This window comes from Osmerus eperlanus, chromosome 21 (assembly GCF_963692335.1).
Source record: "Osmerus eperlanus chromosome 21, fOsmEpe2.1, whole genome shotgun sequence".
Taxonomy (NCBI): domain Eukaryota; kingdom Metazoa; phylum Chordata; class Actinopteri; order Osmeriformes; family Osmeridae; genus Osmerus; species Osmerus eperlanus.
This window is the reverse complement of record NC_085038.1, coordinates 5772398-5783321: the sequence shown is the minus strand read 5'-3', so window position 1 is coordinate 5783321 and position 10924 is coordinate 5772398. Positions and strand designations below refer to the sequence as shown.

The 10924-nt window shown below is 42.6% G+C and overlaps 2 protein-coding genes across 4 annotated transcripts; one reads left to right on the top strand and one right to left on the bottom strand.

Moving 5' to 3' along the window:
• Positions 1 to 1787: 1787 nt before the first annotated feature.
• Positions 1788 to 5848, top strand: bzw1a (basic leucine zipper and W2 domains 1a). 2 transcript variants are annotated; one of them, XM_062446834.1, is made up of 12 exons: positions 1788 to 1922; positions 2668 to 2741; positions 2966 to 3142; positions 3227 to 3321; positions 3457 to 3522; positions 3707 to 3842; positions 3935 to 4044; positions 4147 to 4317; positions 4415 to 4561; positions 4664 to 4802; positions 4890 to 5012; positions 5125 to 5848. In XM_062446834.1, the coding sequence occupies exons 2-12, from the start codon at positions 2678 to 2680 to the stop codon at positions 5154 to 5156; spliced, it is 1260 nt and encodes a 419-aa protein (XP_062302818.1). In that variant the 5' UTR covers positions 1788 to 1922; positions 2668 to 2677; the 3' UTR covers positions 5157 to 5848. The 2 variants fall into 2 exon arrangements, with proteins under 2 accessions (XP_062302818.1, XP_062302819.1); XM_062446835.1 differs by lacking the exons at positions 1788 to 1922; positions 2668 to 2741 and having other exon boundaries at positions 3065 to 3142; positions 3227 to 3232.
• Positions 5849 to 6238: 390 nt separating this feature from the next.
• si:ch211-246m6.4 (transcription factor 15) lies at positions 6239 to 8048 on the bottom strand. 2 transcript variants are annotated; one of them, XM_062446837.1, is made up of 3 exons: positions 7404 to 8048; positions 7162 to 7243; positions 6239 to 6973 (listed from the first exon to the last, which is right to left on the bottom strand). In XM_062446837.1, the coding sequence occupies exons 1-2, from the start codon at positions 8031 to 8033 to the stop codon at positions 7211 to 7213; spliced, it is 663 nt and encodes a 220-aa protein (XP_062302821.1). In that variant the 5' UTR covers positions 8034 to 8048; the 3' UTR covers positions 6239 to 6973; positions 7162 to 7210. The 2 variants fall into 2 exon arrangements, with proteins under 2 accessions (XP_062302821.1, XP_062302820.1); XM_062446836.1 differs by having other exon boundaries at positions 6239 to 7243.
• Between the last annotated feature and the right edge of the window lie 2876 nt (positions 8049 to 10924).

Here is a 10924-nt window from a genome sequence, read left to right as displayed (position 1 = left end):
TTAATGATTTACTGTCTATTGTCGATTCTGGGTATAATGCTGTTTTGATTTTATTGGATCTCACCGCTGCCTTTGATACGGTGGATCATGACATCCTCATTGCGAGGTTGGAACACTGGGCTGGGGTTTAGAGGACTGCACTACGGTGGTTCACGGCCTTTTCTCACTAACAGGACCTTTTCAGTCACTGTAGATAGCTTTTCTTCTTCCGTAGCTCCTGTTCCTCTGGGGTTCCGCAGAGGTCAATTCTGGGGCCGATTCTTTTTAATCTGTATATGCTTCCTCTGGGAGATATCATTAAGAAACACAACATCTCGTTTCATTTTTATGCTGATGACACGCAACTTTATCTGCCTTTGAAACCCAATGATACTGTTCAACCTCTTTTAGACTGCATTGCGGATATAAAAAAAGTGTATTTCAAATAATTTTCTCCAACTAAACGAGGAAAAGACCGAAGTGATTATTTTTGGTCCTGCTGGCTAGAGAGCTAGTCTTGGTAACATGATTAGTAATTTTTTTCCTAGTGTCAGCTCTAATGTTAGGAACCTTGGGTTCATTATTGACACGGACCTTGGGTTAGTCAAGCAGAATAACTCTGTGGTGAGAAATAGTTTCTATCAGTTACGACTGATTTCCAAGGTTAAATCTGCATTGTCTTTTAAAGACCTTGAAACTGTCATCCATGCTTTTATCACCTCACGTTTACATTATTGTAATTCCCTCTATGATGGTCTCCCCAAGTCCTCAATTGCCCGTCTTCAGATGGTGCAGAATGCTACTGCCAGAATGTTATCGTCCACTAGAAAGTTTGACCACATTACCCCAGTCTTGGCCTCTTTGCACTGGCTTCCTGTCCAGTTTAGAATATGTTTTAAAATGTTATTGTTTGTTTTTAAAGCTCTTAAGGGACAGGCCCCTTTATATATCTCGGACCTCTTAAAATTGCACGCACCCATCAGGTCACTGAGGTCTGCGGACAAGCTATTTTTATACACTCCCCGATCACGCTGTATACGCACAGGTGATAGGGCTTTTGCAGTTGCTGGTCCTAAGCTGTGGAATCAGCTTCCCCTGTCTATTAGGCAGGCTCCGTCTTTGTCTATTTTTAAATCCAGGCTTAAGACCCACCTTTATGTTCTGGCGTTTCCCACCACTTGAGTTGTGCTGTTGCTTGTTTTTCTGTTGTTGACTGTTTTGTATTTAGTTTTACTGTGTATTTTATAGTGTTTTAAAAAAATGTATTTGGATTACTGTTTTTTTTGTGCTTTTGTTCAGCACCTCGGTCAGCCTTGCTGTGTTGTGAGTGTGCTTTATAAATAAAATGTACTTACTTACTTACTTACTTACTTAGCCTATTTACTTACTTACTTACTTACTTACTTACTTACTTACTTACTTACTTACTTACTAGAATGCTTTGTCCCTTCAAATCTGGTACTCTTTATATATCATGTTAAGCTATTTATCAATTCACACATATTTTGTTTTATCCTATATCAATGAATTAAACTGTAACAATTTATTTTGGCGTTCAGATGATGTGCGCTTTGTGCACTAGCGGAGGGGGGTAATTAATTAGAACCAATGGATTTGATATTAAGAGGCTAGTCCGGCCCACAGTGAAAAACAAATAAAACCCGAAAATATTCTCAATACGAAATAATGTCAAGTAAATACTAAACATGTACATCATTTACGTAACGTAGCCACTATCCAGAATAGAATGTGCTTCAACATGCTTAGGCCTACACTGTAACTATTAACTAGTAACACTTGCACAGCTTTTAACACGCATGCGTGGAAGTAAAAGTCCTCAATCTGTTCTCGAGGGTTGGGTCTTTTTGTTTAGTGGAGGAGGATTGAAACAGTTCAATAAAATTCCCTCGTTCCTTAACCGTTTTTTATCGGCATTAATTTCGGTAGGTCTTTTTCTAACGCTTATCAGGCTGATACGATTCTCGGTTGATTTGTGGATCTAAGCGGTTCTAATATTATAGTAGACTTTTTGTCTACTGCATTTGCTACTGTAGCCGGTCGGCTCGATAGCTAGTTAGCTAGACGACATTAACACGACACAAGCTAACTAGCTAGCGAAGCTACACTATCTATGCCAACCAAATACGTTTCGGCAGCTAAGCCAGCAAACGCTAGCACCAGACTACAAAGCTTGCTTTAACTGCATGTTCATGTTGCCACCCTGTGTGCTTTGTCAGTGTGGTTTTGACAGTACCAGTTTGTTGGAATAGCGTCCACATCAGGGCAGGGCCTTCTACGCCAACGCATGGTTGGGGCCTGAGTTTGTCGTGTGCAGACCACATTTCAAGGCTAACTCACTAGCTAGTTACGGTACCTTTTAGCTATCCAATTAAACTAACGTTCACTTACTGATTTTATACGGTATAATCATATGTGACCACTTATACTAACTGGGTTGGTCGTGGTGTTCAGTATTTTCTCCATAAGCTTAGCCTAGGCTAGTTGGCTATCGCGAGTTGGCTTCAGCAGCGAGCTAGCTGATTTGAACACGCTTCTAAACATAGCCTGTCCACCTATGTAGTCTGTCTTAGTTGTCATAGCCTATTAGTTAATTTAATGGGATAGCTCAACTGTTTAAAAAATGTAATTATTATTACATTATTATTAATTTTGACTTTTCTTTTGCAGGGTGTCTTTTATGAATAATCAAAAGCAGCAAAAGCCAACGCTAACCGGCCAGCGTTTCAAAACGAGGAAAAGAGGTAGGCTTACAAGCAAGCTAATTAACGCATGCAAGATAATGTTAGCTTGTAGTGAATCTAAATGTGAACCAACCTATAATTCTTAAATACATTGCTCATGTAAAACGTACATTTTGAAACTGTCATTTGTTTGGACCACTGTTGATTAGAAACACTGGGGCTCCTTTGGGCAACTTTTAATGCATTTGACATTTTATGAATGAATTATTATTTCCCTCAATCAGATGAAAAGGAGAGATTTGACCCTACTCAGTTTCAAGAAAGTATCGTACAAGGCTTGAATCAAACTGGCACTGATTTGGAAGCTGTCGCAAAATTCCTTGATGCTTCTGGAGCTAAACTTGACTACCGCCGGTATGCTGAGACCCTGTTTGACATCCTGGTGGCTGGCGGAATGCTGGGTAAGTAAGATGGGCAGCCAGATAGACTGTTATACAATTGTCAAACCAACGCATTAACCATCTATTTTTCTTCAACACCTGCAGCCCCAGGTGGAACTCTGTCTGATGACATGACCCGCACAGAGTTCTGCCTTTTCACGGCACAAGAGGACCTTGAGACAATGCAAGCATATGCTCAGGTAAGAAACGCCAAACACAGCCCTTTAAATGATATATTAACATTTCCTTTTACTTGTCCATGACACATTAGTCTTGGGGTTAATATATTGGTTATTGATTGAGCTGAGTCACTTCATTTCTTAATGTTTTTGCAGGTTTTTAACAAGCTGATCAGGCGTTACAAGTACCTGGAGAAAGGGTTCGAAGAGGAGATCAAGAAGGTGTGGAATTGACTAGAATTGTATTGCATGAGGCAAAGTGAGACATGTTTGTACTTGCTGAACCAATTGTTTATGTAATTGATCTTGGCTTTTATTTATATTTATTTCATAGACTATCATTCTAGTTTCAGTGTTGTGTTGAGACTAAAATGTAAAATAATACATGAAATCCTTCCTCCCTCAGTTGCTGCTGTTTTTGAAAGGGTTCACTGAGTCAGAACGCAACAAGCTTGCCATGCTGGCTGGCATCCTTTTAGCCAATGGGAACATATCTGCTTCCATCTTGAACAGTCTCTACAATGAGAACCTTGTCAAAGAGGGTGAGTCAAACACAGAAAACATTGCAAACTGTAAAGTACAAGGTGTATGTGGTATTAGCTCATTGTGGTTGAATTTCATTTTTTTTCCCCAGGTGTTTCTGCAGCCTTTGCTGTGAAACTGTTCAAGTCCTGGATTCATGAAAAGGACATCAACTCTGTTGCTGGCAGTCTCCGCAAAGTGGGCATGGACAACAGGCTGATGGTAAACATGTTCACTGGTGGTTTTGTTACAATGTAACTCAAATGTTGGAAGTACTTGTCCATGACCATGAACATATCTAATCTGCACGTTCTCGTATTCCAGGAACTCTTCCCGGCCAACAAAAGAAGCTGCGAGTATTTTTCAAAGTATTTCACCGATGAAGGGTTGAAGGAGCTGGCTGATTTTGCCCGGAACCAGCAGTCTATCGGGGCCCGTAAGGAGCTCCAGAAAGAGCTCCAGGAGCTGATGTCACGAGGGGAACCACATAAAGACGTGAGGACTTTGACCAGCATTCAAATTGTAAGTCAAGGGGTTTGCTTGAGCAAGTTGACTGATTGCTTTTTTTTTTTTTGTGTCTGCCAATGTTTAGATCATTGCGTATGTCCGAGAGGAGATGAAGAAGACCAACATCTCTGAGCAAACCATGATTGGCATCATATGGACCAGTGTGATGAGCTGTGTGGAGTGGAACAAGAAGGAAGAACTGGTCACAGAACAAGCCATCAAACACTTGAAGGTATGGGCCACCGTTACCTTTTCAACAGCCGCATGAACTGCCCCGTGATATGGAAAGGCTAAGTATAGGTGGTAATCTCTGACACACTGGGGTGTTTTTCAGCAATACAGCCCCCTCTTGAAGGCCTTCACCTCCCAGGGCCTGTCTGAGATCACCCTGATGCTGAAGATCCAGGAGTACTGCTATGACAACATCCACTTCATGAAAGCTTTCCAGAAGATCGTGGTCCTCCTCTACAAAGGTGAGTGTTGAGATCCTCCTGTTCACCGTTTGCAGTCCCACCTCAGCTTTGTCACTCGTTAACCTTTTTCCTTTCCCCTCCTTCCAGCGGACGTCTTGAGCGAAGAGGCCATTTTGAAGTGGTACACGGAAGCCCATGTGGCTAAAGGGAAAAGCGTGTTCCTGGAGCAGATGAAGAAGTTTGTGGAGTGGCTGAAGAACGCAGAGGAAGGTAATGTGGTTTTCAGGAACAGTGCTCACTTCTAAAACCTTTGTTACATCCCATGGCATGTCAAATACGCTAGGCCACTTTAGTCATCGCAGTATTGTGTTTTTTCTTCCAGAGTCTGAGTCTGATGAGGAGGAAACAGACTAGAGCTCTGGAGCCCCAGACGTGCATCTTAACCCACCAAGTAGCAGCCGGAGCCGTACAAGTCTTTTGTCACAGAAGTGCTCGTTTTACCCCCCCATTCTACCTCTTTTTTTTTTTTTTTTGTGCCCCCTCAACAATTTGGACGTATTTGAAGGGCTGTAGTGGACAAATGACTCCTTATCTACTTTTGTCTAAAGATCGTACACTTAACAGTGTACAAATTGTGAAATAAGCCTCAATCATAAATTGTCAGCCTGTACGTAAAGCAGACAAACCCCTTGGTATCGAGTGTAATTATGCCGCCTTTATTTAAAATTCACATTCCACATGAGATTCTCTTTGCTGTTGCCAGTTTTTCTTCCCTTATGTAAAGCTAAAAGATCATCATATTGGAGTATGCCTTTTTGCTATGTGACTGTAAGGCAAGCTAAGATGATAATTGCCTTTTTGCCAAAGGAATTTGCTCCACTCAAGCTCCTGCCAGAATTCAGCCTTTGCCCTCTTGATCAGTCAGAAGCAAAGTAGGGTGATCAGAGGATGCTGTGCGGTGTCACCCTATTAGACCCTCCCCTTCCCAGTTGACTCTTAAAGAAACCTTGCCAGCTCATTTGATTCATATTGGTTTCTACTTTCTTTAACATGGTGAACCAATTGACTTTTTTACGGAATAAAGACTATCAAAGTTATTTAGGGTACAGTCTGACTAAGTTCTGTTTTGTGTCTGTCTAGGTTACGAATCACGTTTTACTGTAGTTTTTCACAACGAATGAAACTTGCATTTCTTCTTACATTTAGTCATTTAGCAGACGCTCTTATCCAGAGCGACTTACAGTAAGTACAGGGACATTCCCCCGAGGCAAGTAGGGTGAAGTGCCTTGCCCAAGGACACAACGTCATTTGGCACGACTGGGAATCGAACTGGCAACCTTCAGATCACTAGCCCAATTCCCTAACCGCTCAGCCACCTGACTCCCTTCTTCATGGTCTTAAATGTCTTAAAGATGCTGTAAAGCAAATTCCATGATTTGCTTCTCGGTACATTATATACGTGTGAAATGATTGCTGAAAGCATAGTGCAACAGGAGAATAATTTGACAGTTTATTGACAAATTAAATAATACACAAGTATTTTTACTTTACAAAAATACATTTCTCTCAAGCAGATTTTGCTATGTGCAAATGACAATTTTCATTGTGGACATGAGGTATTCAAGTACTGTAGTTTTATACAATGTTAAAAATAATAGATTGAGAGGTAGGCCTATACAGTCCAGTTGTATTAAATACATTCAGGGGTCTTTGAGGTAACAATTCCAGGGTGGGTACAATATTCTCCTGGAAAACCATATCCCAATCTCAGGTAATCTACCTGAGCCATACAGTGCTGTTTATCAAATCATTGAAAGGAACAAAGTAACATGTTGCACAAACAAATAATGAAATGTGAAAAGAATTGTGCAATGGATGCTAGTAAACATTTATCAACATACTGTATAACACCCCAAATCTCGGTTTACAACTGATTTCTTCCATAAAGTGTGTTTGAGTCCATCAGTTTCATTACAATAGCATGATCAATCACACTATAATGCCGAAAGGGTCTGCGTGGTTAGATTGTTTAAATTAACATGTATTCAAGCTAATTATTATTGCCATATTAGGTTCAGCATCAGACCTCAAAGAATCATTTTAAGATAGTGACGATGAAGTTGGCATCAGATTCCAAGAGTCTGTCTGTACAAGACCACCACCACCAGGCTACTGTTACCGTCATGTGACGGGTTGGGTGGTGGCAGGGCTGTTTTTTAGGAGCAGTGGGGCTGTAACAAAAATAGCTGCATGTCAGGTGCAACTTAAGAGATGGGCTCAAGTTACATTACACCAAAACACGGGATAAGACGTACACGTAGGGAACGGAAAGTGCATTTCAGTGTTACTATCCTAAAATCTTTCAAATATATACAAAGTTTCATCTTATATTTTCTATTTCAGTTCTAGATTTCTTTACATGTAAACATTAGTGTGCTTGCTTGCGTCCTTGACAGTTTGAGCCCACGTCAGACAGTCGCAAGCTTTTCTCCATCTCTGAGCTGTGAAGGCAGAGAAATGGTAAACAACCACAGACGACCGTGAATTTGATCGGCCTACTCTTATTACAATTTAAAAAAAAGCTTATACTATTGTACATTTTGTTGTCTATAATGAAACAATGTCAAAACAGCCACTCGAAGAATAGAGTTGAGAACTCACCAGTTTCCTCTGATTACCGAGACAGAAAGTGCATATGGGCCTTAGCGAGGGATTGCTGATGTTGGTGCTGTTCTGGAGGATGCTCTGGTACCTGAGGCAGGGCTGTCCATCCAGACAGTCCTCCCCCAGCAGCAGCACGTTAGCCAGGTGGGAGATGTAGCTGGACGCCAAGCGAAGCGTCTCAATCTTGGACAGCTTCCTATCTGCGGGTTCTGTGGGAATGAGGGTGCGCAGCGCCGTGAAGGCGGTGTTTACGCTGTGGGTCCGGTCTCTCTCCCGCGCGTTGGCTGCCTGTCTCTGTTTGCTGATGCCGGTCAGTCGCCTGCCTCCTCTCTGCCTGGGCCCTTCGCTGCCCCGACGCGGGCTGCAGCCTCCGCCCGTAGACTTGTTGTCGGAGCTCTCACTGCCGCTGTCCAACTCATCCAGGTCGGACGGGAAGCCATCGGGCTGGGTGCCCTTGTCGCTCCCTGTGGACTTCATGGTGGACCAGGGGTGACTGTGGACTCGGACTGTTCCATGGAGGGGATTGTGGCTGCCCATCACTTTATGCAGAGTGAAAATAGCACCTGGGACCAGCTGCCTCCGATCCGGTGACGGGGGGTCCGCTCCGTCCCCTTGGCAGACCAGCATGCCATTTCTTGAATGACGGATCCTTTCTGGGCCACCACCATGCAGCCTCTGGAAAAAGGAAGACAGGTGGAGCCTAGGAGCCACCTGTCGCTGTCGTGGTCTTCAGAGGCTCGAGGTTTATATATATCCCCTCCCTCTGCAGACTTTTTTACAGTCCACAGTGCCGAGGCGAAGGCTGGAGGAGAGCCGACACATGGCCTCTTGCAGCGCAGGTAAACAAGGTCCCCTCCATTTTCAATGTCAATACGGAATTATATATAAGCAAATTCATGCAATGTATGCTATTGACATCATTTCAGTTAAATGCATTCTCTTGTAGTAAATGTAGACAAGAGGGTGTTTCACGGATGGAATAAATAATTAAATTTGGAAAAGAAAATCTCAGAAGCATACAGAAGGCATTCTCAGTTCGACCGGAAAGTGGAAGGAAAGACCTAAAGTTGGGAAAATGGTTACAGCAGTTAGACATTCATTATCACCATTGAGAAGAAAGATATTGTAACTGAAGTGACATAAATAGGCTCTCAACACATCATCTAGCTATCTATATGCTGCTTACCACCTAACAACTATTGTACAATAAAGGCAACAGGTGAGACAACTGTAGTGTATGTCCTGCTATTCATCAATGTTGTTCAGTTTATGCCTCCCTCATAACAGGCCCACAACACCATACACATTGGGTTTCTACTGTGCAAGTCCAATGTCACTCAGTACTGCTCTGGCATCATCATCATCATCATCATCATCATCATCATCATCATCATCATCATCATCTATCTACCATGCAAACAAAGATGATGTCTTTTGACTAGTGATTTGCACAAAAAAAGCTCTCCCAAGTCAATAACTGTCTGCTTCCATCTAGTGGAAAAATCTGGAAGACTTGGGGTGGGGGTAGATGCATGTGTAACAGGTAGGTGTGTGTCTAACTTGCAGGATGACAGGTGTGTGGTGATAGGACACTGCTGGGCTCTGCCTAGAGTAATTACTATCACAAGATCCATTACTGGCACCTTCATGAGAGGAGTAACATTTAGATTTTTTTGACTGTTTCCCCATTTAGGAGGCTGCCAGAGCCTATGAGCAAGTCTCCACTCCGAGATCCTCTTTGTTTTCAATTATGGAAATGTTCTTCTCGACATAAGTTGCAGTTCTCAGAAATCGTGAAGCTTGATATCAGCTATCAGTTGTCTGGGGTAAAGTGATAAATAGAAGTCAGTATTTCAACAATTTAGCTTTTTTTATTTGCAATTTGATTAGTTGGTGCCTAATTATTTTCTAGGCTACACTAATGTAGTGTACACTTGTGTCACTAGATGGCACTTGCGTCACTAGATGGCAGTAAATTGCAGATGTTATCATTTAACAGCATGCTTAGGCTACAGAAATGTGTTGGCCACAAAAAGAGTCACAGACAGACCAGCCATTAGGAGTTATGGACAGGGGGGTCAACATTTTCAAAATTGGCCCCTCATCCACACCCACCACGGTGGAATCAGTGAGCATAGTATTGTAACCCCATTTGGGGTCCAGGGTCACACTTTGACCCTCTGATGTCAGGCCAGGTCACAGAAGGACTGAAAGCATTAGAGATGGAAACCAAATGTTCATTACAGTTTTTCACAATTGTTAACACACGTTTCTCAAAACAGTAACGGCTTTCTCAAAACGGCACACACAAAACTGAAAACCTCACACACAAAATGCTAAACCTGACACTCCCTTTGGAAGATAACTCTTTACCCATCAAATCTCTTACCTGTTCACAAAATGGAACTTGTGTTTTCATTTGGTACACACAAGCCATATTTTGCCACCGGGCATCATGCCTCCGGTTCTTGTCTGGCCAGAGGGCCTCATCCACACTCCTTAATGCGGTCTGTGTTCCGGTCGAATGGGACCCTGTACATCTGTTTCATCCGCATGGCATTCCTGCGAAGAATACGGTCCAATGTAGAGAAGCTGACGGTCTGGACGTTCCTGAATGTAGCATGGTAGGCCAGGATCCTAGTTTGTATTTGTCGGAGTGTGATAGCGTTGTTCTCACGAACCATATTTACAATGTCAGTCTCCTGTTCGGCTGTGAAAGTGTGTGTTCTTCCTCCACGGTGTGCTTCTCTTTCAGTCCTGCAAAATACAAATACTGTGAGCACACTGTATTCTATTGATATGTGGTACTACAGTACACAAGGCAAATAGATTTCGTACCCGTTCTTCATCCTGAAGGTTCTAATGATGGCAGCAACTGTGAAGCGGCTGAGATTTGGTTGGACCCTCTGGCCAGCCTCCCTCATGCTCAAACCATGGTTGAGCTCATGGTCAACCACAGTGGCCCGAATCTCATTAGAGATGACCGTTCTCCTTCTTCTCCTTGTCCTTCTCCTACTCCTCTTCCTCCTTCTCTCTATCCTCCTCTTCCTCATCCTTGTCCTCCTCTTCCTCCTTGTCCTCCTACTCTTCCTCCTCCTCTTCCTTCGCTCTGTCCTCCTGCTCCTCTACCTCCTACCCCTCCTCCTCCTTTTTGACAACAAGGTTATGTGTAATTGACATCAGTGTAAAGAAGGAAAGTCAGAGTCTAATGCAGATAAGGGAGTGTGAAGTAGTGCCAAATTGGGTCGAGCGAGTGGTACATGAAGTGAAGGTTGTGAAAATTGCTTTTGTGTGTTAACAACTGAGAAAAACTGTAACATTTGAAGAACAAAAGCCTCTCCATTAGCCATTCATGAATGGTTCAAGGGCCACTTATCTAATTACCAGTAAAGACTATGAAGAAGGGCACAGTCAGGAAAAGGGAAAAAACAAAACAATAATTCCTGTGAAAAATAATTACTTGTGTCAAAGACAGGTGGCACTGACGGAATAGCTGTACCATTTGTGACACCTGTAAG